This window comes from Triturus cristatus, chromosome 7 (assembly GCF_964204655.1).
Source record: "Triturus cristatus chromosome 7, aTriCri1.1, whole genome shotgun sequence".
In the NCBI taxonomy this organism is placed as follows: Eukaryota; Metazoa; Chordata; class Amphibia; order Caudata; family Salamandridae; genus Triturus; species Triturus cristatus.
This window is the reverse complement of record NC_140590.1, coordinates 822,211,619-822,238,088: the sequence shown is the minus strand read 5'-3', so window position 1 is coordinate 822,238,088 and position 26,470 is coordinate 822,211,619. Positions and strand designations below refer to the sequence as shown.

At 45.1% G+C, this 26,470-nt stretch overlaps 1 protein-coding gene across 4 annotated transcripts in view; it reads left to right on the top strand.

Moving 5' to 3' along the window:
* HMGXB3 (HMG-box containing 3) overlaps window positions 1-26,470 on the top strand; it is a 519,976-nt gene that overhangs the window by 392,962 nt on the left and 100,544 nt on the right. For all 4 annotated transcript variants that reach the window (XM_085617738.1, XM_085617735.1, XM_085617736.1 and 1 more), the window contains exon 16: window positions 4,749-4,968. In XM_085617738.1, coding sequence (XP_085473864.1) covers window positions 4,749-4,968 — 220 coding nt within the window. The remainder of the gene's footprint in view (window positions 1-4,748; window positions 4,969-26,470) is intronic.

Sequence of the window (26,470 nt, the reverse complement as noted above, 5' to 3'; positions counted from 1 at the left end):
TGTCATGTGGAATCGTTTTATAGACGATTTATTGATCATCTGGGATGGAAGCAAAGCAGATTTTGCAGAATATTTTCAAATTCTCAATTCAAGTACGGCCAAACTGAAATTTACTTTTGAGATCAACAAGGAGAGAATAACTTTTTTAGATACTGATATCTACATAAAAAATGGCCAAATTCAAACTACTGTACACCGCAAAATTACAGCAACAAACGCGACATTAGAAGCAACTAGCTTCCATCAACCCTCACTGATTGCCAGTATACCCTACGGGGAATTTTTGAGATTGCGTAGAATATGTACTGAATACGATGAATGGGTAAATCAGACTCGCATGACAGCAAAGAGATTTGAGCTGAGAAAGTATGACAAAACATTGATAAAAAGATGTTGGAAACGAGCAGATGAAAAACCACGTGCAGACTGTTTGAAACCTAAGCAAGAGTTGGCAGGGGGCAAGGAACCTATTAGAATGATTTCAGACTTTACGAATGATGCCCAACAAATCAGCAGCATATTAAGAAAAAATTGGAAAATCTTGCAAATGGATGAAACAGTAAAAGAAATTGTGGGTACTCACCCCATGATTACATATCGCAGAGCTCGTAATCTCAAAGATCGACTGGTTAACAGTCACTATCAATTCAGAAAGGATACCCATTGGCTAAAAACAACAGGGTTCATAAAATGTCAAAAATGCAAAGTGTGTGAAATTGCCAGACCAACCAAAGAAGTATGTCTAGCGAATGGCTCTAAATGGCAAATAAAGCAACTCATATCATGCAAAAGTGAATTCACTATCTACATCATCGAGTGCCCGTGTAAAAGGAAATACATAGGCAGCACTACTTGTGAACTAAAAAAACGAATTTTGGAACACACACGAGCAGTGACAAACAAGGACGTTTCCAATGCAGTGGCAAAACACATGAACCAATCACATACGAATAATTGGAAGCTCCTAAAATTTTACGGAATTGAAACCATACCATTGACCATCAGAGGTGGAAACAGAGAAAAAACATTACGACAAAAGGAATCTCGTTTCATCATCAAATTCAGGACACTGACCCCTCATGGACTGAACCAAAGTGAGGAATTATACAGCCACCTCTGAACTGCATGATACTGATTTCTGTTGATAAGAAATTTTTGGAATGCTTTGGAAACCTGTGTGGTGGGGGTTTTTTCGATAACTTTTAACTTGGGAATATACAATGATATATGTTGGTTACGCATTGGATTTACTCCCATTTCTTCTTAGCTTACCTGTTTGCTAACCCGGTTAAACAGAGGTACCTATGTTAGCAGATTAACAGACAGAGGTATGATTACAAGATTTGAAGGTCACACCCCACTGGAGGGGTATCATTGATGAGCAACAATGCCAGAACAATAGGTTAAAAATCATGCCTTTAACATTTCATAATCACAAGTTATTTGGGCACCTCACATTTGAATTTATAATTGTTTAATTACTATAAATATTGACTGTGGCATTATTGGTTTGCGGAATTTGACTGCATATATTTGACGCGGAATGAAATTTCATTTGAATATGATCAAAACATGTTGACAAAATGTTAAACTTTTATGTTAAAGGGGTTGATAACTACAAGTCCCACAATGCATAGGAAAGTCACATGACAGGAAATGCTTGTGTTGGTTTTTTTCAAAAAACTGTTATTAATTGTACACGTGAACCAGGCCACAGTATCGTGAGCAAGGTCTTGTGGCAAGACCGAAACGCGTCGCTTTGTTTATGGATTGATTGCACAATTTAATTGGGCTAAAATAAATATATCTCTCATACTTTGCGGAGTGCGACCCTACTTTCTCTTTGTTCAAAGAGATTCTGGATATATTGCAACGGTCTGGGCTCGACCGTAGGATAACGCACTGGGGAGAGCGCCATTTTCTCTGACGAAAACGAGCCAACAACGTGGGATATATATATATATACACATATATATGTGTTTTAGGTACAAACGTTATAAATTTATATTAATAGCACCTCAACTAGCAAGATAGTTTATAAGTGACTAGGTTTTTTGTTATCGCATTTGTGTATTGTAAATTAAAGATCTTACATAATATAAATATTTCCATCAAATTCTTATGTACCAATTCGCCAATGACACGTTAGTCAGGTCCTAATTCATTCTAGTCCATAGAGATGATTCGTATTGGGACCAATATACGTCTATAGAGTCTATAGATGCCACACTTTCTTCCATCGCACATAGCTATCATATCATATCTCTGCCCCCAGTTGGATCAGTAGCCACCACCGCCAAGTCTATCCCGGTCTCATCCTGTAAGGGCTGTCTAGTGCCTCGCCAGGTCTTAAATGAGAGATTAGACTGCTTGTTGTCTATTTTGCGCATGGTAATGCCAGCGGGCTCCTCCTGGTCTTCCCACAAGCTCCAGAGATCACGCGTTCTCCCCCACACATCGAGGCTCACCCCTCTGGGAAAGGTCACAAGCAGATAAGGGGTCCACCGGCACCCAGCTCTGTCCTCTCGCAGCTGTATGGTAGTAGGGGGTTTGGTGTCCTCCTGCCTCACTGGCCTTCCGCTTTCTTAGCGGGCTTGCAGGCAGCAGATGCTTGTTACTGTGCAGAAAGTACAGATTCTTTAGGTAACCTTTCACTTCAATGCATCCAAAAACACATTTCATTGATACAGATGCAAGTCCTTCCAGTCCTGCAGTGTCCTTATAAAATTACATTTGAACTCCAAAAATTGCTATTTGACTGGAATACTGCCATGTATTTGGCACTGTGCTGCTAAAGAGAGCATCTCCAAGCTAACCCTTCCCAACTGATATTCCTCTCAAAACAGTACGACAAAGTCATGCTTACTTTGAATACCTAATGCTGAGTTTCTGGTAAAGAGAGAGTGCGGTCAATTAAAGACCCTTTAATAAAGCCCATAAGGCTCTCCAGGGCCGCAATATAGCTTACCTGTCCAAGGGTCCAGCAATATGTTCCACTCGAGAGCCGAGACCAACCTCCCAGATGGGGAGCTTCCTGGAAACCCTCTCACTATCTCAGATGACTTAAGGAAGACCTGCTAAAGTTGGGTATGCGATTCCAAAGCCTGGGACTGGCTTTGAATCTTGCTGCCTAGTATATACAAAAGATTCCTGGAAGGCTGTTCTCTCCCACCCTCTGTGTCCTCTTGGGTGAATTTACTAATAGCTTGTAGAACTTATAAAAAACCACACATAAACTGGACTTATTTATTTGTACACTGGGAAAATGCATCCCAAGAATTATGGGAGCTTTCATGGCAGCTTTCTTCATACTACACTATTTAGTCAGTATAGAGAATTCACTCTGCATGCAATACTTTCTATCAATACTTGGTGGAGGCAAAGGCTTACTTTTAGGATATATTAGGATTTAGCTTGCTCCGAGACCCACAGCGCCTTATAACAGCTCTTCAATCAGTACTAGTTTAATTTCCAGTGCTCACTGATGACACCCAAATACTCTTCAGGTTAGAGAAAACAACTTTGAAAATCAGGCTAACATTAATGTATGCTTGGGTTATGTCTTCCCTTCAACAAAGGAAAGTTTCCTCTGCTTTAATGGATCTAATACTGAAATACTGGTGATAGGATGGACTAAACGGGATTCTGTCTCCTACATTTGGCCCCATGGCCTCGAAACACCTCGATTACCTATACCAAAAGTAATGAGCCAGGCCAGTATTTGTTATGCTGATCTCTTCACACCCCAAGTGATTGCAGTGTTCGAAGGAGTAAATATGCAACTTTCAAGACTCTAAAAAATGTCCACATCAAACAAGAACTGGAAATGCTTCAATAGATGCTAGTGGAAGCTAGGATTACATTTAAAGCCCTTTGTCTTATGCACATAGCCTATTGGGGAATTGGTCCCAAAATACTTTAATTCTCTAGGTCCCTGCTATTGCCCAACCAAAATCTTTTTTTCTGATATTGCATTCATCGTCACTCAGCAATCTTTCAAATGGCTTAAACATCAAGGCAGATCATTAGGAGTGCAGAAACCTAGGTAATAGGTTTTGGTCCAGAGCTTGCTAAGAGCCAGATCAAACTTCATGCTCTTCAGAAAACTGTAGAAGACGGCACTTTCCAAAATGGCATTTAATTTCATTGGATTGGCAATACCTTCCAGAGGTTAATATAAAAAAAACAGCAAATGGTTCCACCTCTCAGACTAGATTATAACGAAAGCTGGTGTATCCTATTTAGTACATTCACCGCTCTTACTTAGCCTAAAAGAGACACGCAAAACTCTTGAATAAATAAATGAGAGAGATCTGGCATACGTCACTGAAAAGGTGCTCTTTGTAGCTGAATGAAAGCCCCATTAGCTTGTGTCTCCTAGGTGCTAGCTCAGAGACTTTTAAATGGATCAGTGCAACTTGGCAGCGGACATACAGAAAAATTCTAAGTAGTGTGGCATGGTTGTGCATTTAGCAATTTCTAAAGTACTGTTTGTTCTTTAATGGGTTTTGCAAGTACCCCTATTTTCCTTTAGGTATCCCTCTATCGCATGAAAGGACTTTTTCTCCTCGCCTTAGTGGGTTGTGATGTGCTTTGTTTTAGACTTATTGGCTGTATCCCCATATTTGAAGATATTGGGTGGTATTGTGGGGATTGTTATATTTTAGGTGGAAGAATTGTCAAATATGTGGGAAATGCAGCGTTCTCTGGCAAACTGCAACCATGATAACCCTGCTGTCTTTTTGCAGTTCACTTGGCCAGAGTTCCCAGTCAGTGGGGAGGTTAATGTGGAAGATTTCTGGCTCACTATGGAGATGGAAGTGATTGAGCAGGCTGCCTTCCCCTCTGGCATTCCTATCACCAAGTTTGATGCAGCAATTATTGCCCCCTTCTTTGCTCCACTGTTGAGGGGATCTGTGATGGTCAACACGGAGAAGGACAAGAACCTGGAGCAGCTATCAGTACCAGGTAACGGAAAAGGCAGAATGTTAGCATGTATATCATAAAACTTGTCACACTCTTTTTATTGTCTTTATTTCCAGTAGTCAGCCACTTTGATATGTGAGGCCAAATTTGCAAAATGCATTCTGTAATACGTAAAGAAGTACTGTAGCACTACTTACGTACTGCAAAATGCAATTCTCAAACCTAGTATAAATTTCCACCTCTAGTTCTCCTATACTTTTTATGGGGAGATCCCCATTCATGTAAGTTTACTACCGAGTAGTAAATATGGAAGGGACCAAGGGGAGTGGCCAGAAAAAGGGAAATACTTAATAGGTTAAGGGGGTTTAGGACTGAACCCCATTGCCATTCACAAATTGCACTTCTAAGGTTATTACAGCCAAAAAGAACCCAAAACAGTAGCAAAGATACTCCATCTCGTACCTGGGGAAAGTCCAACACAGCACATGGCCAACCAGTGGGACTGCAACGCCCTCACATTAAAAATAGTGGAGCATTTAAAAAACTCATGGGAAATGTTAACATAAATTCATTCATTTTGACTTATTAAAAATATGTATACATTTAATTTAATGTTAAACAAAAATTGTATATGTATAGAAATATTTTATGGTAAAGTATTTTGGTACTCCTTTTTAATTTGAAAAAATAAACGTAATTTAATTTTTAATTCAGTTAATTTAAATTAAACCTGTACATATCTTTTTGTAATTTTTATGGTTTAAATCTTTTTATTTAGTTTTAGGAGCACAAGTTTATTTTTAAAACCTATTCGGGAAATAAAAATAATTTATGCAGGATTTTTAATAAAAGTTCAAAATTAATTCAAAATGAAGTCAATAGTTCTTTAGCATTTATTGTGTTCTAAATTTAAAATGGGCACAAAGTAAATATGTATTATTCGTATTCTTTACTATTTAATAAAGCTATTTTAAAAAAAAAATACGTTTATTAAAATGTTCCCTGTACTTCACTATAGGGAGATCTCTTCTCGGTGGCGGTGACCTCTGCCTACATGAGATGATTGGCTTAATTTTGAATTAAATACTTAATGACAGTACTTATAAAAATACATTTACATTAATTTTTAAAGATTTATTTTAAAACATCCCACCTAGAGTAACATGTTTGCAATATGTATTCTGTATTACAAAATACAAAGTTATGACTAGAATTCTTTTAAATTAATTTAAAAATGTTTTAATTGTGTATTACATTAAAAAAGGTACTGATATCTATAACCTATTACCTTCAGGATAGACACTCTCTTGGGAACAAATAGTTGATTGTTTTATCCCCTTGACACATTAGAGCCTTGATCATCCCCTTTTTCGAGGCCGAAACAAGTCAAGGGGATAAAATTATTATTCAGAAGTTACATATATTGTTTACCACCGCTGGTTCTGGCATCAGTGATCAGTGCGGTTTGGGGAGGGTGGGGGGGGGTTTGGGGGTGTGTGTGTGTGTGTGTGTGTGTGTGTGTGTGTGTGTGTGTGTGTGTGTGTGTGTGCGTGTGTGTGTGTGTGTGTGTGTGTGTGTTCGTGTTCAAAATAAATCACATTATATACTATTGTGTTATATTTAGCTGGGTCTGGTGGCTCAGTGGACTAATACATCCACGGCAGGGGCCTGTGTTCGACGTCATGGTCACAGGTTCAAATCCCGGCGGGTCCACTCAGCCTTTCATCAATCTGAGGTGGATAAAATTAGTACCATTGAGTTGGGTAACAACAAACATCTGTTATTCAGCGCCAAGATACCCCGTCTGGGGTGAACGTGCGCTTTACAAATACACGTTATGTTTGTTTAGTCCCTGCCTCCATTATTTTCTGTGGGAGGGTATTGCAGTGCTAGTGGTTGGCCTGTTTGGTGTTGAACGTGCTCAAGATCTGAACTACAACTGTTTTGGGTCCTTTTTGGCTGTAGTAACACTTGATAGTAAAATTACACTCTGAAATAAATTTACCGCAAAGTGGAAGAGCAAATGTACACATGTAAATGTACTGCATGTAAATTCACCTTTGTGAATTGACCCATGCATGGTTATTCTTGAGGTAGATGAGAATTCTATTTATTGTACACTAATTCTAGCAGGAATATTAACTATTTGAGCATTTCTGTACAAATGGCTGTTTGCTTTTTTTAGCAAGTCCCCTCTTTTGACTTTTAGGTATAGATAAAGTCTTCAAGCTTATCTGCATATAAAATAAAATTTTAAAGAGAAAGTATTTAATAGTTTTTATTTTCATATTTTATTACGTACAAATATAAAATGCAGTCACGGTGAGCTGCTAGATTTCTGAGTGGACATGCCAAATATTTGTCATGTACAGTGGCTTTACTTTTTGCCTCATTACGCTTTCAGTCATGCACACGCTAAGATTTTGCTGCACTGTAAAATAACTGACGGAAATTAAGAAATACACATAAATAATTTGTAAAGTCTATCATTCGCATCTTCAGTTTCACTTTGCTGATCGTCCAAATAAATTAATCTGTTGCTGTAATAATCTCACTGGTTTTGTTTCCTTTGATATAGTATCGAAGTATTTATTACTGAACTTTGTATAATTGTCTATATTAATTATAGTGGGTTGTAAAAATAATTTCATAGAAATATTTACTCTAGATTTTTTTTTTTTAAATGTACTATTACTCCCAACATTTAAAAATGGTTGAACAGTGTATGTTTCTGATTACATTTCTTAATATGTTTTTAGCAATTTTACCTAACAATATCTTTGTAATTCCAAATACATTGTCCCTCAAAGATTCTTTAAAATCATTTCCAGGGAAAAGTCTCCAGGAGAAAAATCAAGCAAACACTTCTATTTAATCCTCAGGTTTTACCATGGAGAAAAGTATGTGTGTGTATTGTATATCAGGGCTCTCCAACCTGTTCTGTAGCCAGAGCTACTTCTGATCAATGATAATGGTCTCAAGCCACTAGTGACTTTGATTGTTACAGTAGTGACCACATCAAATACGACCACATTAGTGACCACACCTTAAAGGTCATAGCATAGTGTCTGCCTTTGGTGTCTCAAGCGCGATCACGACTTTAAGACCTGCTTTGACTGCCGTGCCACGAATCCGAAGGGTTTGAGTGAGCGCTCCATCGAGCTCCTGGCAGTTCGATGTGCGACGCCGCAACAGTCTTTATCTCGGTCGAGAGGAAGGTTCCGGGTTGGTCGCAAGCTCAAAATCTTCGTTGCACTTTATAGTCACTCGGCCATGGGCCTTTCCATGGCCCCACGCCAACCCCAAACCACCTTAAGCCCCTTTCATTGCCTCTCAGCTACGTCTATACCTGCCCAGCCAACATAGTGCGCAAGGTTCCCAGCCACTGCATGGCTGAGGACTCGGTACTCACAAATCTTGTGGGTCGGGCAGTCGGAGTTCAGGGGAAGAACACCTTTGTCACCCACCCCCCCGAGTACCCCCCCCCCCCCCCCCGTCCCCACTGAAGTCGCAGCCTCCAAAGCCTTATAGTCTGCCCCCTTACTATCATGGGAAACCAGTGGACGGCAGAATCTGCCATCACTTGCCTAACCGGTGGTCTATAACATCAGAACAATGGGTTCTGCAGACTCCCTCCCCTTCGAGACTACCCATTGACCTATGCCACCTGCTTGCGACAGGCTGACTGAAGACATCTTTCTTGCACTGCCAGGACGTGACGGCTCTCTTGGCCAAGGGAGCCATACAGAGGGTGCCAACAGCAGAAGTAGGTCGTGGTTGCTATTCCCGCTGCTTTCTGGTGCCCACGAAGGACAGAGGCTTTCGTCCTATCCTCAACCTGCGCTCTCTAAATTCACATGAAGGAGAAGTTCAAAATGCTCACGCTTCCTCAAGTCTTGTCAGCTCTGAACCTGGGAGACTGGATGGTAGCTTTGAACTTGCAGGATGCATACTGCCACATTTCCGTTCTGCCTAGTCCCAGGTGTTACTTGCATTTCACAGTGGGCCGCAAGCCCTTTTAGTTTGCTGTGTTCCCGTTTGTCCATACCAAAGCCCCTCGGGTGTTCACCAAGGTGATGGCGGTGGTTACAGCTCATCTGCAGAGACCAGGGGTGCCAGTCTTCCCCTTTCTTTATGACTGGCTGTTAAATGCCGGCTCGACCCAGGCTGTCGCCTCTCACCTCCAGACTACGGCAGACTGCCAGCATTTGCTGAAGTGCACTATCACCATGCCAAAGTCACTCTTAGACGCTCCCTTTCATCAGAGCTGTTCTGGGCATATTGCAGTTCCTGGCCTATCACTCTCTTCATCCCCCCGCCCCCCCCCCCCCCAACACACACACAAACCCCCGAGTGATGAGTCTAGGATATTCAGGCTGTGATACTGTACTGATGATTCAGCCTCTGTCCTAGATTTCTGTGAGACTGACTCTGAAACTGCTGGGCGTCATTGCCTCCTGAATCCTGCTGGTGACAAATACCCGGTGGCATATGTAGGCTCTACAGTGGGACCTGAAGTTCCAGTGGGTGCAACATCAGGGAAATCTCTCCAATATGGTCCATATTTCTGAGAGAGCTGCAAGAGATCTGTTAATGATCTGTGATTGGTTCTGCGGCATACCACTCTCCCTTCCTCAGGGAGATCTGACAGTGGTGACCGATGCGTCACTCCTGAGATGGGGTGGCCATCTGGGAGAGGTGGAGATCAGAAGCCTCTGGTCGCCGGCAGAATCCAGACTCTACATCAACCTTCTGGTGCTCTGGGCGATCTGGCTGGCATTGAAAGCCTTTCTACCCTCCATCATGTAAAGGCTAGTGCAGGTGTTCACGGACAACATCACCACCATGTGGTACTGCAACAAACAGGGCGGGTTGGGTTGTAGACAGTTTGTTATGAGGCCCGGAGTCTCTGGATATAGCTGGTACGTCTGGGCATTTCCATGGTGGTTGAACACCTGGCTGACTCTCTGAATGCCAGAGCACACAAAATCAGCCGAACTTGCCTAGCTGATCACGAATGGCATTTCCATCTGAAGGTGGTGTAAGGTCTCTTTCAGTAGTGGGGAGAGCCTTGGTTAGATCGGTTCACCACTGGCCAGAACACTCAATGTCACCAGTTCTACATGCTGGAATTTCCAAGGCGGCTCTCGCTTGGAGACGCCTTTCGTTTCAAGAGCTTAAGCCTTCTGCACCCCTCTCTGCCCATAACACTCCTGCCCAGAATTCTCAAGAAAATCAAGAACGACGGGGCCCAAGTCATCCTTGTGGCTCCAGACTGGTCTCAAAGAGTTTGGTATCCCAAGTTGTTGAGCATCACCATCGGTCCTCCGATCACGCTGCCACTACAGGATGATTTTCTGTCGCAGCATCAGTGGAGGGTTCCCACCCAAACCTGTCAACACACCGCCTTCTTGCATGGAAATTGAATGCCAACAGTTGACAGCCTTCAACCTTCCGCCCAAAGTGTACGATATTATTCTGCCAGTCAGTTGTCCCTCCACCAACATGGTATACGCCTACCGTTGGGGTAAATTTGTGGCATGGTGTGCAAATAAGCAAGTTGATCCCCTTTCTGCTCCCCTTTATAAGGTTCTTCTCTTATTCTTTCCCTTGCCCAGCAGGGCTCTGCTTTGGGCACCTTCAAGCATTATCTTTCTGCTATCTCAGCATTTCTTCTGTTGGCTGACCAGCAATCTCTCTTCAAATCCAAAGACAAGCTGGTTCTACAAACTAGAGCTTCTTTTCTACCTAAAGTCGTCACTCCCTTTCAAATAGGCAAGTCCATCACTCTGCCTACTTTTCACGCTCCGCCACTTCCCTCTAAGGAATAGGAGTTTCTTCACTGACTGTACCCTAAGAGAGCTTTGTCGTTCTACCTTGACTGCACGAGAGAGTTCTGGGTGGCTGTCCATCTCTTCGTTCGGTATGTCGGAATGAGTGGGGGGGGGGGGGGAAGGCCATGAAGAAGCAGACCATCTCCCATTGTATGGTGCTCTGCATTAAAGTCTGCTACGCATTGGCCAACAAGCAACCCCCCTGACGGCTTGCATGCTTATCCCACCAGATAAGGCTGCGACCACTGCATTCCTCAAGTCCTGGATCCCGATGATAACTGGTCTAAACTTCCACCATGGCTTGGAACTTGACAGAGCACACAGAATTCCAACCTTTAGCTCTCCAAATAGAAAAGGATCACGGCCAATGATATGCAAACCACTCCTCTACCAACACACAGATCTCATACTAAGCTTCGCCAGGAAGAACCACCACGTTACCTGGGAAGGCCAGCGGATAACCTTCACACAGGACTATTCTAAAGAGACAGTTGACAAGCGGAAAGGCTTCCTACAACTGAGAGATTTTGGTTGTTTCCACTGTGTTTTTATCCCATTTATGTCTGCTTGTTAAGTCAAACCTTGCTGTAGTATCAGATGTGGTCTATCCCGTACGTATCTTCAGGAACAGCTACCATTCATTCTCCGGTGCGAGAAACAACCCACTAATGCCTCGCTGCGTAACCTGTCACACATGTTTCACCCACAGCAATCTACTCAGAGATGACACTCTTACTAGTACTACGACCTTAGGACTCACCATATCTACAAGCGACATCAGACACCATAGATGGCACAACATAATACTCTCACAGATAACTTCACTATTGTCAAAGGCCTCAATCACCCTGTGAAACGGAGGAAAACCTTTGAGTACTTAGCAAAAACTAAAGGTGATATAATTCTACTCCAGGAAACAAAACTCTCAGAAGAAGACGTAGGATTCATAAAACACAACTGGATTTCTCATATTTTATGCTCCCCGGCAGTCCATAAGAAAAACGGTGTGATCACCCTTATCTCTAAAAAATCCAACATCTCTATTACCTCACACACCCATGATGACGATGGTAGACTCTTAGTCATGCACCTACAGAGAGAGGACGACCTTATCCATGTAGTCAACGTCTATGGGCCTAATGCAGATGAACCAGATTTCTGGGACAAGGTCTCTAATACTCTTGAGAGTCTCCCTCAGGAAAATCTTATAATAGTGGGCGGTGACTTTAACCTACCAATGGACCCTCATATAGACCGACAATCTAAATGCAAATACCATCCCTCCCGCTCACATGAGGTCCTTAAAATATTATGCTCCAAGTTTAACCTAAAGGACTCTTGGCATCTCCAACACCCAGACACGAGGGACTACACATTTTACTCCTACTCCTGGATTGACTATATCTTACTCTCAAGTCCATTCACACATCTCATAGATGTTACTGATATAGCCCCCAAACTAGTTTCTGACCATTCCTGTATCAGCACTAAGCTCGCAGGTACCCACACCATCCTACCCCCAAAAAGATGGCGCTTTAACAAGGACATACTATCCGACCGAGCAAATAAACTAAAAATTGAAAACGCAATTAAGGAATATTTCACACTAAATGACCTCCCCGGCATGAACACACCAACCCTTCGGGATGCGCTTAAAGCGATCATCAGAGGCCTCGCTATCGGTATCAAAGCGCAGATCAACAAAAAGCTAAATCTAGAACTTGAATCACTGGAAAAAGAAATCCAGTCACTAGAAGTCTCGCACTCAGCGAATATAAACAACAAAACCATCTTAGACCAACTCATTAAGAAGAAATATGAATATAATAAAATAGTGAGCAAACGTGCTGGGGTGTGGATAAATAAATTCAAGGCACTCAAACTATATGAGGGTAATAAGGCAGGGAAACTACTAGCGTCATATCTCAAACATAAACAGAAACAATTCACTATTTCATCGATTAAAGACTCCAAGAATGATATCCAAACAAAATAAGATACTAAGCACATTCCATGCCTTTTACGTAGATTTATATAAAAATAAACTAACAATGAATCCGGAGGAGTGCTCTAAATACCTACAGTCATTAAACTTACCAAAACTTTCAGACTCAGATAGCTATGCGGTAGGGTCTCCCATCACTGAAAAAGAACTTTCGATTGCTATCAAATCCCTCAAAAACAATAAAGCCCTGGGCCCTGACGGCTTCTCGGCTATGTTTTATAAGGAGTTTGCCGAATCCTTAAGTCCCACTCTACTAAAATTATTCAATTCTATCGCAAAGGAGGGCAGTGTATCCAAATCAATGGGTGAAGCCAATATTATCGTTATTCCGAAAGAAGGTAAAGACCCCCTCTTAACAAAAAATTACAGACCGATCTCACTCATCAACCTGGACTGCAAGATCTACGCAAAAATTCTAGCCAATAGACTGAACGCTTTCCTTCCAAAATTGATCAGTAACTCACAGGTGGGGTTCCTCAAGTATCGCATGTCTAATGACAACACTAGATTACTCTGTCACGTTCTGGAAAAAGCCAAGCTAACGGCCATCCCCTCCATTGCCATTACCCTGGACGCAGAAAAAGCGTTCGACAGTGTATCATGGCTATTCCTAAAACAATGCATGGTTTCGTTTATTGTTGGTGAATCATACATTAACATGGTGATGGCACTTTACTCCAACCCTACCGCCCGGATTGCCATTAATGTTACACTGTCGGACTCCTTCCACTTAGAACAGGGCACTAGACAGGGTTGCCCCCTCTCTCCTGCACTGTTCCTCTTAGCCATAGAACCCCTAATCACAGATATCAAAGGAAACAATGAAATTAAGGGAATACATTTCGGAGAAACTTGTGTGACGCTAGCCGCATACGCGGACGATATCCTTGTGATTACGGAAAATCCAGGTGAATCCATCAAGGCTCTTATGTCTACCATAGAAAGATACTTTGTCTACTCCGGCTATAAGTTAAACCGAGACAAGTCTGAAGTTAAACCGCTGAATATTCTCAGCTCTCGAGACATGCTCGGTGACTCAGGACTCACCTGGCAACCAGAATTCATTAATACTTGGGGATTGAATTCGGCAGCACAATATTAGAGACGCTCCAGTGTAACGAAACCATCACACTAGAGAAAATTAGAACTCTTCTAGATGCATGGTCACCTAGATTTATAACATGGTGGGGAACGATCGAGGCCATCTAGATGATGATCTCCCCACTAGTGAATTACCTATTCACTATGTTACCCCTAAAACTAACTGAGGAATTCCACCACAAACTTGACACCTTACTCTCGAAATTTTTATGGAAAGGGAAAAGAGCAAGAATTAGTATGAAAAAACTTAGACTAAACAAAACACTAGGAGGGGTCAATTTAGCTGATTTTAAGCTCTATCAGATGGCATTCTTGGCAAAACAAGGCTCTTACTGGCTGATGCCACTAGCCGAATACACCCCTGTTTGGCTAGACATTGAGAAATGAATCCTTACGAATCTTGCAGCCGCGTCCCTCCTGACCACACACCTGAATACGGTCACCTGCTCAAAATCAATATTCAAGAACACTAAGTCCGCCCTACTAAAAATTGACAAACATTTAGAGATTAGCCTCGAGGAATTCTAACCTTGAGTCTCTCTGAAACAATCATAATACGCTATAAGGGGAAAACCTTATATAATGAATCATGGATCAACAAGGGGATCTATTATCCTCATCAACTTTCCAATGAGACCTACTCTCTCTCCTTTAAAGATTTACAGGCAAATACAATCTACAACCGCTAGAATTCTATAACTTTTTAAAAATAAAATCAGCAGTGTCCAAAGCAAAACTTTCAACATTACCTCCTTCCCTCCCGAGTTACTTATCAAAACTACACAAACTAGGTCACCAAGTATCCTGGATCTATAAATTAATACGCCCACAACATTCTTCCCTCAATAAGGAACTCGCTTCCTTCTGTGAATCACTTGCCCCTTTTACTATCTCGGAACGGGAATGGACCGAAACTTGGAAATCAACTATGAGATTTAAGATCAGCCCAGTATTATCACAGACGAAGTTCTGGTTGCTACATAGGGCCTTCTGGACTCCAGCCAGACTCCACTTACACAAACTCAGAGATGACTGGAATTGCAAAGACAAAACAGGGGACCCTAGAACACTTACTAATTCAATGCGAATGTGTGACACCCTTCTGGGACAAGATTTTCGAATTCATACGTAATCTTTTCTCATATTCCCCTAGTAGAGATCTCCAGACGCTAGTATTTGGTTTCCTCAAAGCGGGGTCACTCAACGAAAATGATCGGGCACTTCTTGACTTACTGCTAACAGCTGCAGTTAAGACTATTCTCAGCAACTGGAAAGACACTCGCAAAGCCTCCTTTAAGTGCTGGCTAAACTGGGTCACTAACCTAAGAGGAGCTGACAATATAAATCTCCAGAACTCTCCATGGAGGCCTTCCTCCAGATACATGTGGGACACCCTCGACCACTACTTTACCTCTCACAAGCCACCATGAATCTCCCCACTAATAGCTATATTTCCCTATAAGATCTCTTATACCAGTGCTCACTGTGCCTGTGATCTTCTGTCATTGGATAAGAATTACTCCTATGGTCTTCTCTTTTTTTTTTGCTGCTAGTTCTCCCTGATGCTCCCTAGATTTTACTCATGTGAGCGATGACAGAAACAGCCGACCAAAGAGCGTTACAGTGTTACTACAGTGATACTACATGTGTTATTCTGCAAGGTACAGCATACCATTCTGTGTACTAGTGACTTCGATTGACCGTGAAATTATTGATTTATTCCTATTGTTTACTTTGGTATGTCTGTCTATTTTGTTAGGTCCCCCATGTAATGTATTGTAAGTAAGTCCTTTGCTTTGGAAACAATCAATAAAAACTTTTTGAAATAACAAATTTTAAAAACTGCATTTTCTTTGGCACGCAGTCACAATCATGCTAATGCCACTTTGCTTTGTGTGTGTGTGTATGTGTGTATATATATATATATATATATATATGTCACTGAAAAAAACATAGGTTTCAGGGGCGTTATAGTTAGCTGGACTTTTCACTCCTACAAAACCATTGAAATTCCCCCGTTATAGTTAGTTCAGCTAACTATAACTCGCGCGCCAACAATGCACTGCTTATGACGTCACATATTACATCACTCATGACATCACTCATGACTTCTCAAATGACATCACTGATGACATCATCCAGTGAATGTGTGTTTTTCTGAAAATTACATATGTTTGATATATGTATATCTCAAGGTCAATGGAAGAATAAATGGGTATATAAGTGTCTAAATGGATGATTTGTTTTTGAAAAATTGATTGTATAACTGACTGATTAAGTGTATCTTAGTGAATGCATGGCTTAGTGAATAATGTTTAAATATGTAATTATCTGTATCAGTCTCTCACTTTGTGTATAAGTGGCTGCGTGGGTTGGTGAGTAGCTACATGAGTGTCTATATAGGTTATTAGTTGGTTTTTTGAGTATGAGTGTCTGTATGGTTCGGTGGGGGGTATTACGTAGTGCATAGGTGCATGAATGAGTGACTCACTGTTTGTATGTATTGAAGACAGCATGTGTGCAGGACTTTATGGGTGGATGAGTGTGTGCATGGGTGTGTTAGTGAGTGAATGACTGTCTCAATAGTGTCTTTATGAGTAACTAAATATGTTTTAAACTGCTGAAGGTATTCCACGACAACACCTCGCACTTCTTTACGGACGCCAAATCAGCCCTCAAATTTGCTAAACACGTCTGTGCTGGGGTCAGGAGGAAATCGCCCAGGCTCGAGGAAGCCTCGGAACACCTGAGTGACAACGACTGAGGTCTCTGACATGATCACCCTGCCAGGCTGCAAATGTACTCTTTTGCGACACAGTTGAACGCTGGATTGAACTCTCGCACAGGTTTGCTCCTCCCGAACTGACGTCCTTGGGGCGGGGGGCTGCGGCATCACTGTACGCTGGCTTGTGCTGTAGTCTCCGCACTCCCACTGGGACACAGGCTGGCTGCGGACCTTGAGGATTACGGGGTGGGGGTACTGCCAGAACCGCTAAAGTTTGATGGTAGCCACCCCGAGTATACGGGGGTGTAAGCCGAGCGCACCACGCCTCATGGGGTGCCTCCCTCTGTTGTTGATGTTGGGGTATTTCATTGCAATGAGTACATGTTACTGGGATATGTCACGACCTGATTGGGGGGTTGCTGAGGGTGGGGGGGGGGGGGTTTCTTCTGTTGCAAGTTTTGGTTCGTATTGGGTGCATTGTACTACTACGCATGCCTATATTTCAGTGTGCTAGCTCTATGGGTGTGGGGTTCAGGTGCCAGGATGGCTTCCGGGGGCGGGGTTGGGTGCTGGGAGTCCGGGATTGTCGAATGCTTTGATGGGAGAAATCAAAATCTGGACTTGGAACATTAGAGGCCTTGGGGACTTTAAGAAGGCCCGATTGCTGCATGGCATGTTGTCAAGACACGATGTTGATATTTGCTTCCTACAAGAAACACATCTGAATGTCACCCCCTCAGCTAGATTGAAGAATTCCAGATGGGCGCACGTTTACTCTTCCATTTACTCCAATTATGCGAGGGGCGTAGCCATACTAATTCGCAGAGGGTTGGATTGGCGGGAGTACTCTCAGGTGAGGGATGCGGAGGGTAGATATGTCCTGCTCCATGGGGCTCTACAGGGGCGACCCATTGTCCTAGCTGCAATCTATGGCCCGAATGTGGACGATCCTGACTTTTTTAGAAATGTTTGGGCGCAAATTGTCTTGCTGGATTGTCAGGCGGTCGTGTTGGGAGGGGATTTCAATGTTGTGTTAAACGATGATGCGGATCGCACAGGTGTGAGTAGACCGCAGCACACTAGAGCGCGCCAAGCGATCTTGGATATCATGAGGGAGGGTCTACTCTCAGATGTGTGGCGAGTTAGAAACCCGGGTGCAAAAGTGGGGACCTGCTACACCTCTCATAAGGCTGCGTGGTCGCGACTAGATTTCTGGTTGGTGTCTCCTGAAGTTGCGACATGGGTGTCAAATGTTGATATTATGGCTAGATCATTATCAGACCATGCTCCATGTATGTTGGTGTTGCAGCCCCCCGACGCCGTACATAGGGCGTTCCAATGGCGCCTTCCCCCACACGCACTCACAGACCCTGTGTTTGTAGAGGAGATAAGAGAGGATATCACTAATTACTTCACTGAAAATGCTGGGTCAGCCACTTCTGAAGCCATAGTGTGGGATGCATTTAAAGCTGTTATAAGGGGTCAATGTATTGCCCGTAAAGCAGGGGTCCTACGCACCATAAGAGACGCACTAGCTAAACTTGAGGGGGAACTTAAAGACTTAGATGTCGCTTTTAGCTCCGACCCAACGTTGGCGACTGCTGGCGCTCTGAAAACTAAGCTGTTGGCATTTAATGAGGAGGCGGAGCGAGAGGTGCGGTTTCTAGGGCGGCAGGCAGAGGCGCGCAGATATGGGGAGGGAGATAGGCCTAGCAGGACTCTTGCCAGACTGATTGCTCCTCGCACACAGTCGAACTACATACACTCTATCTATGATAACACTGGACGACTGGTAGTAGGCCAAGAGGCGGTGTTAGGCGCCTTCGCAGAATTCTATGCTGCTCTGTACACCTCGAGACAGCCCACGACACCGACGTCACTACGGGACTTCCTTGACTCCATAGCACTTGTGTGGTTCAATAACAATCACAGACAATACATGGACCTCACCGTTACAGTGCAAGACATCGCCCAGGTGATTAAAAGCATGCCGGCCAATAAAGCTCCTGGCCCAGATGGCCTGACCACCTCCTTTTATAAAACCTACGTGGCCGAACTAGCGCCGAGACTACACTCTGTGTTTGTCGAGGCCCTCGAGTCACATTCCCTCCCAGACTCCATGCGTGAGGCTCTCATTGTCACGCTCCTCAAGCCAGACAAGGACGACCAACAGCTGGACTCTTACAGGCCCCTGTCCCTCATCAACGTAGATGCCAAAATATACGCAAAAGTTATTGCCGATAGATTGCAACCGATGTTGCCGATGATAGCGCTCCCAGATCAATCGGGATTCATCCCTGGCCGAGCAACATCTCATAATCTCAGAACGATCTTTTCGGTCCTTCACTATTTACACCCGTCAGTACAGGCAGCGGTGGTGTTTCTAGACGCCACCAAAGCCTTTGACTCCTTAGAATGGCCCTACCTCTTCTGTGTGCTGCGGCGGATGGGATTCAGCCAAAACTTCCTGACCCTTATTAAGCTCCTCTACACGAAACCCAGAGCCCGAGTGAGCGTCAATGGCCTTGTCTCCAAACCGTTTGATGTCTCGAGGGGCACTAGGCAAGGCTGCCCTCTATCCCCGCTCCTCTTTGCGATTGCGATGGAGCCGTTAGCGGCTCGAGTTCGGCAGCACCATACAGCCAGGGGCATCGGATTCAGTGCTAGAAGCTTACTGATCTCACTGTACGCGGACGATGTCACCTTGTACGTCCTGAACCCTAAAGACAACCTGAGCCCTATACTTCGTGAATTTGTGAGGTTCGAGGGCTTGGCAGGGATATCCATTAATTGGTCGAAGTCGGTGGCCTTCCCCCTGACGGAGAGCACTGTTCGGCCTGCCCCTGACTACCCCCTCAGGTGGGAGACGGAAGCTGTCAAATATTTGGGCATCTGGATCAGCCGGGATGTACAGGAGTTGTGGTCACTGAATTTTGGAAGGGCGGTGGACTGGCTGGAAGGAAAGGTCGAAGTCTGGAATAAGCTACCACTGTCCCTGGTCGCTAGAATCGCTCTTGCCAAGATGGTGGTCCTTCCCAAATTTTTGTACCTGTTCGTCAACGTGCCACTACCTATGACAACGCACTTCCACACCCGGGTCCGATCACTACTGCTGAAGCTGGTGTGGGCCGGCGGCCAGGCCAGGGTCTCTTGGGACCTTCTCACGCTTCCGCTCCGACAGGGAGGCCTGGGGGCCCCGGACTTGAAGCTCTATTCACTCTGTGCACAAGCTCAGTTCTTACATTTCTGGGCCTACCCAACCCCCTACCAGCCGCATTTGGCGGTGGAACTAGCAGTAGTCGCCCCCTCGCCATTACGAGTGGCACTATATGGAAAGGTTACGTGCCCGTCGCGTGATGTGGACACAGTGGAAATGGTCCGCTGGTCCTGGCGCGAACTTCGGAAACGAGCTGGTCTCTCCCTGCTTTATGCGCCGGCAATTCCTCTGAGGGGCAACCCGTTGCTACCTTGTTTGACGGCGAGAGGTGACGTCCTCACTATCCGCGGGAGTCGACTTCTCACCTTCGCTGACCTATATCCAGATGGCACATTTTTCGAGATGCCGGTGGATGGGGATGCCCAGCCTTGTACGTTTGCTGACAAATTACTATATCATTCCCTTAGGGAATCTTGCAAGCAGATGGGACCATGCTTCCCGGAAGAGCCTTGCGCACTAGAGGCCCTGCAAAACTTGCTCTCACGGCCCTCCTCTAAAAAAACTGGTGTCCAGATTATATAACTGCATGCAGGAACAAGCACCGGTGACAGTAGCCGCGGCCGTGGCCGCTTGGGCTGAGGACCTGGGGGACCAGCTGCCGGAAGACGCATGGGAGTATTGCTGCGCTCAACTCACGGCTCTTTCACCGTGTTACCGACTGCGGCTTATCCACTTCAAATTCCTACACAGATACTACCGCACTCCGACGCTACTACGCCGCATGGGTCTACGTGAGGACGCCTCTTGCTGGAAATGTGGGGGTGACGATGCCACCTTTCTTCATGTGGCTTGGAGCTGCCCCAAGCTGGGGGCATACTGGACAGGGATCTTCAATGCCATCAATCAAATCATGGGGAGGAGGGACTCACCGTCTCCACTGCTGGGATTACTGGGGTATGTTAAGCACACTGTGCCCTGCGACAGGAAACTACATGCATTACTCCTTTTGTACGCCAAGCGGCAGATCGCTATACACTGGGGCAGGCCTGCCCTCCCCACGCTTGAGAGCTGGATCAGAGATGTGACTTACGGCCACACTCAACTGACACACTATTGGGAGACCATGCCCACCGCTTCCAGGCCCACTGATATATGGGGCCCGTTTGTACAGTGGACCACAGAACGCACGGCCCCTGACTCAGCCGGTACTTCACGTGCTACTAGTATTTCAGACGACATGGGCTGAAGGTACGCGCTGCGTAGGTTAACGACAGAGGTCCCGCTGCCCCCGCGCTTACACTGACAGGAACTGCCCAGACATAAGCTCTGCGTTTACTGCCTCCACTGACCCGGATAGTGTCCCCCGCCCCCCCCCCCCCCCCCCCCCCCCCCCTCCCGCCCTACTGGGCCGACTGTGGATAATTCATTGCCCCTCCCCCCCTCCCCCCTACCCCGCCCGCCTGTCGCTAACTCATACCAAGCCAGGATACCTTTCCGAGCCTGCCCTGGACAGGGCTGGCCCTCTACTGGGGAGACCATTGGCGGACCCACTCGACCCTTTGGAACACTGAAATGTGGTACAAACGCTGTTTCCAAGTACTTGCACCTATGTTTGACGTTTTTGGTTTGGCTTGTTTGGGGGTCTTGTTGGGAGAAACAAGGTGCTGACTGGCACGTCCTTTTTATAGGCTGCTGTGGCGGGTGGTTGCCTGCTGCTTATCTGGAGGCGGCCTCATTGATTTACGCTATCCTTCACTTGTCAGCAGCACTAAGAGAAAAAGTAAGACCGTTTACTTGCTAGAGATGCACAGTACAAAATGCAGATTTTATTGTACCTTAAGTTTACCTCTGAATGATCCACCGCCCGGATGACGGCCTTAAAGTTATTTATATGTAATCTTTGTATAATCTACCAGATAGCGGCCTGCCTCCGGGTTGTTGGCGTGACGCAGTGTACAACATCTCTTTCATTTGTTAATAATAAATGTCTTACGACCAAAAAAAAAAATATGTTTTAAACTAGTATATGTGACTATTGGTGTATATAAGTGAGTATATGTGAGAGTGAGAGATTGGAAGAGTTCCTGTTTGAATAAGTATGTGTTTCTATAAGTGATTGTTTAAAAGACTAAGTATGTGTAAGTTTCTGTAGAAGTAAGTGTGGTGGTGTGTGTATAACTGTATATGCAAGTAAATGGATGTTTGATTCTTTATGAGCATGAGTGACTGTGTGTGAGTAACTCTATGGATGAGTGGGGTTGTGTAACAGGATGTATAGGTGTATGAGTACATGTATGAGTGACTGTATAGGACTGTTGGTGAATGAGTGGATGTGTTTGTGGATCTTAGAATTACTGAATAGGTTGTTGTAACTGGCATTGGTATGCCCATTGTTTTGAAAATTTTAGTTTCTATTTTTGAATGTGTGTATCAAAGGTTATATTAGGGGGAGAGGAGGTCTGCCACTCTATCACAAGGATGATGTCATCAGTGATGTAATTTGAGATGTCATGAGTGATGTCACTAGTGAGATTACTGACCATGTCATGAGTGATGTAATATGTGACGTCATCGGCAGTGCATTGCGGGCGCGCGAGTTATAGTTAGCTGAACTAACTATAACGGGGGAATTTCAATGGTTTTGTACGAGTGAAAAGTCCAGCTAACTAACGCCCCTGAAACCTATGGTTTTTTCAGTGAATTTTTAAGGTTTTTTAAATGCTAATTTCTAACTATGCCTACAGAGATGTGAAGAAAGAAGAAAAAACGCACAGAAAGAAAAAAAAGAAATGTAGAAAGAAGCAACAGAAGTCCTCAAAGACGAAGAAAAGTGCAGGAAAAAGGATAACGTGCAGAAAGAACAAACAGAAGAGCAGAAAGAAGCCTTGTTGCAAAATCATCCTGTACCCTCAACTTTTTCAGACGGACACTGGTGGTAACTGAGTCTGACTAACCAGTCCTAGAGCCAGTGCTATGTTAAAAGACACTCAGAATACAGTGAAAACACCTACATGCACTAGGGAACACTATGCGTTGGGGTCCCCCTGTGATTAGCATGACCTCCTCTGTAAGCCCCTAGTATATAATAGGGCAGAGGATTAAAACTACCTCTTAAAACGCGCCACAGGGCGTGTTTGCACACGTAACCTCAGGCCCCGTCCCCTCCCTTCCCCACTGTGTAAACACGCCCTGTGGCCGTTTTAAGTTGGGAGATTAAGTCCCCTTGAATCCTGAGGGTCCCTAGGGGCAAAATAGCCCACTAGGTACGTCCAGTAAGCGCCACTGCAGAGAGGTGTAAAAAGGGGCACGGCCTGCACCACCTCTCTGCAACGCAGAGCAGTGGCGCTTGCTGGAAGCACCTGGTGGGCTAGTTCGCCCCCAGGGTCCCTCAGGATTGAAAGGGAATTATTTCCCCAACTTAAAATGTGCCACAGGGCGTGTTTGCACACGTCACCTCAGGCCCCGTCCCCTCCCTTCACCACTGTGTAAACGCAGCCTGTGGCCGTTCTAAGTTGAGAGATTAAGTCCCCTTGAATCCTAAGGGTCCCTAGGGTCAAACTAGCCCACTAGGTACCTCCAGTAAGCGCCACAGAGCTGCATTGCATAGAGGTGTAAAAAGGGGCGTGGCCTCAGAACACCTGTCTGCCACGCAGCTCCCTGGCGCATACTGGAGATACCTGTTGGGCTAGTTGGCCCTCAGGGACCCTCAGTATTGAAGGGGAATTAATTCTCCAACTTACAACTGGCCAGGGGGCGCGTTTGCAGAGTGCTGCAAGGAGGGGGCGTGGCCTCCGGTGCGATGCCGGTCTTTTATTTATTTTATTTTTTTAAGAAGGAGGGCTGTGTGGCCCCCCTTCTTTTTCTAATTTATTGGCCCTGGGGACCCCATCCCCTAGGGCCTGCACCCTAAGTTTTTTTTGTTGAAAAAAATTAATTTGGAAGGGTGCCGCGTGGCCCCCCTCCCAAGGCCTTAATCTGCCCCGGGGACCCCAACCCCCGTGTCATGGTTTTTTCTTTTTTTTATTCTTTAGGAGCGGGGGCTGCGTTGCCCCCCTCCTCAGGCCACTTATGGCCCCGGGGACCCCAGCCCCCGGGGCCGGCCTTTGTTTTTTATTATTTAAAAAATATATATATTTATAGAAACGCCTAGGACATGCTGGACAAACCGTATGTACCTATCACCATGACGATTTGCGTGATATTCATTAAAAGGCAACTATGCATACAATGAATCGACATGGATTGTATTTACACCGCTAGTGAAGCTCTGACGTGTCTGACGCCCTACCGTGCCTAATCCCGGCGCCCCCGCCGGTGGGTACTCTCCAAGTAGACACCCTTGTCGTTTATTTATACAAACATGGGTAGCTATTGACGGGCACATTTAATACACACGCACACCAAGCCATTCAAAAGGGATTTGACAAAAATTCGACCAAACTATGCAAGAAACCCCCCTCACGGTTAATAAAACATACATCCACCGCCGAATGTGTAATACTTTTTATTTTACTCTCTGGAAAGGAGAACCTCACTTGAGAGTCACAGCGTGTTCCTGGCTGAGCCCAATGCTGTGTTACACCCACCAGTGCCCGCCGAGTGCCACACACCTCTGTGTTGTATTCCACCAGCTAGTGCGTATGCTATGACACTCTCTAGCCCATGTGCACTGTAACACCACCCCGTGAATATGTCATGCCACACTAGCCTTCGCACAGGTTATATTGCCCCATCTAACGTGAATTCCTCGATGCCTATGTTATAACGCACAGCGCTATGCCATACATATTACAATCTGGGATCCATATCTTTGTCACAGTGCATATGCAACGTTACACTCCCCAGCACATATTTTATAGTACAACTTTAGAGACTAGTTAGGTTACACAACACTGCCCTGTGCATATTACACTCCAAGGAGCATGTGCTAGTGCCTGTGCTATCTCGCGCTCTCCAATGAATCTGTCATTGCGCACAAAGTATTGCATATTATATTTCACGCCCGGTTCATCTTATATCACACTTTTTGGTGCATAGTTTATACCATACACTATATCTAGTTTTCATTTTCAATCGTGCTCTCAGGACTATGTTCTATATAACACTGCGTCCACCTACCCTTTGCACGGGCATTACATTTTGCGATGGGGGGTGGAGGGTCAGGGGGTGTTTCTGCCAAGTGAGCCCGGAGTCACAGTCACAAACGTCCTCTTCTTCCTGAATAAAAGTGAGATTATGCTGCATACTTATTCATATTTCTTTTTTTTTTTTTTTTTTTTTGAAAACCTTTATTGACAGTTCAATAAGAACAAGTATGGGCCTACAACCCCCCAGGGCCGGCCGCTAAGCAATCAGAGCAATAACGACAAGTATAAACACAGGCAGCACTTCGGGGAGCAAAATCGTACTGCTAATACTGTGAACAGCGTAAGTAGGGCACCAGGAGAAAGAGGTTTTCATTTTATGATGAAACAAAGCAGAAGGATCAGGTGACAAGCAATTTTAAAAACAACGATCACGGATATGCAGAGTAATGAACGTTAGCGATTTACAGCAATCTATTCGGTCAATGGCGCAAACACAAGAACATCAGGATGGGTAAAAACATAGTATACAGTTGCGCCCGCAGTCCCCCGCCAGAACTCCCCAAGAACACCCCTGAAGTTGTGAACACATGGAACGGCAACGAGGCATAGCAAAGGGAGGTGTATCACGCTGATCCCAGAAAAAGAGAAACAAAAAGAATCAGAGAAGAAAAAGGAGGCCATGGAAAAAAGATGAAAGAATACAGAATCCCCTCCCCCAACCCCCCACCCTGCACCTCTGCAGATGAGTACGGCCCCCCCCCCAGCAGTGTGCCTGTCGCCCTGGAACCTGACCCGAAATGTAGGAGAATAGGGAAAAAGAAGTAGGAAAGGACCCCCACCAGACGGGGGGTAGAGAAAGTATTTATAAACTGGAGGAGGGCCTTCATAACAGACCCCCGGCTTCTCCCTCCCGCACGGTAAGGTTCCCCTAAAGTGAACAAGGAACAGCACAAAAACAATCTTCTCAAACCACGATGGGGAGCATTATGCACCTATTGTGCCAGTAGCCATGTCAGGAGAGCACACCACCCCAAGCCCGCCCGTCCACTAGGCGACCACCCCCGAGGGGCCAGCCTCATCCCTGACCACTCTGTGGAATTCTGCCCATGCCAACCCCTCGACCCAGCACCATACCCAATGTTTCTAGGCAGAGGAATGTCCAACAACGACAGAGAAGCGACGCACACAGGCGGGGTGGAAGTCTCTGAGCATCAACACAGTCCGCCGCGTGAGGAAACAGGCTTCCCAGTGCTGCCCCAGGATCTGCACTGCACGCAAGGTTCAGGAAGGCAGAAGCAGCCAAAGCAGACATTAGTTGCTGGAGTTGTCTCTGGGTCGCAGGAGGGCATGCACGGGATGAGGCCACCACATCCCACTCGGGTCCAACGCCTCCGGGACAGATCAGGCCCTCAGAAGGTCGAACACACTGTAGCACACTGGCCGGGGCGTCCAGTCGTGTACTAACCTCAGGGGTGGCCGCCACAGCGTCCTCCTGCGCGCAGTGTGGGTAGACTCTGTGTTCGTGCGGACAGGCGGGCCGCCACTGCCCCAACTCCGACGCCACACCATCGAGCTTACTCCCCAAGATCACGAAACCATGAACCAAGGAGGAGTGAAGAGTACCAAGAGCCTCGA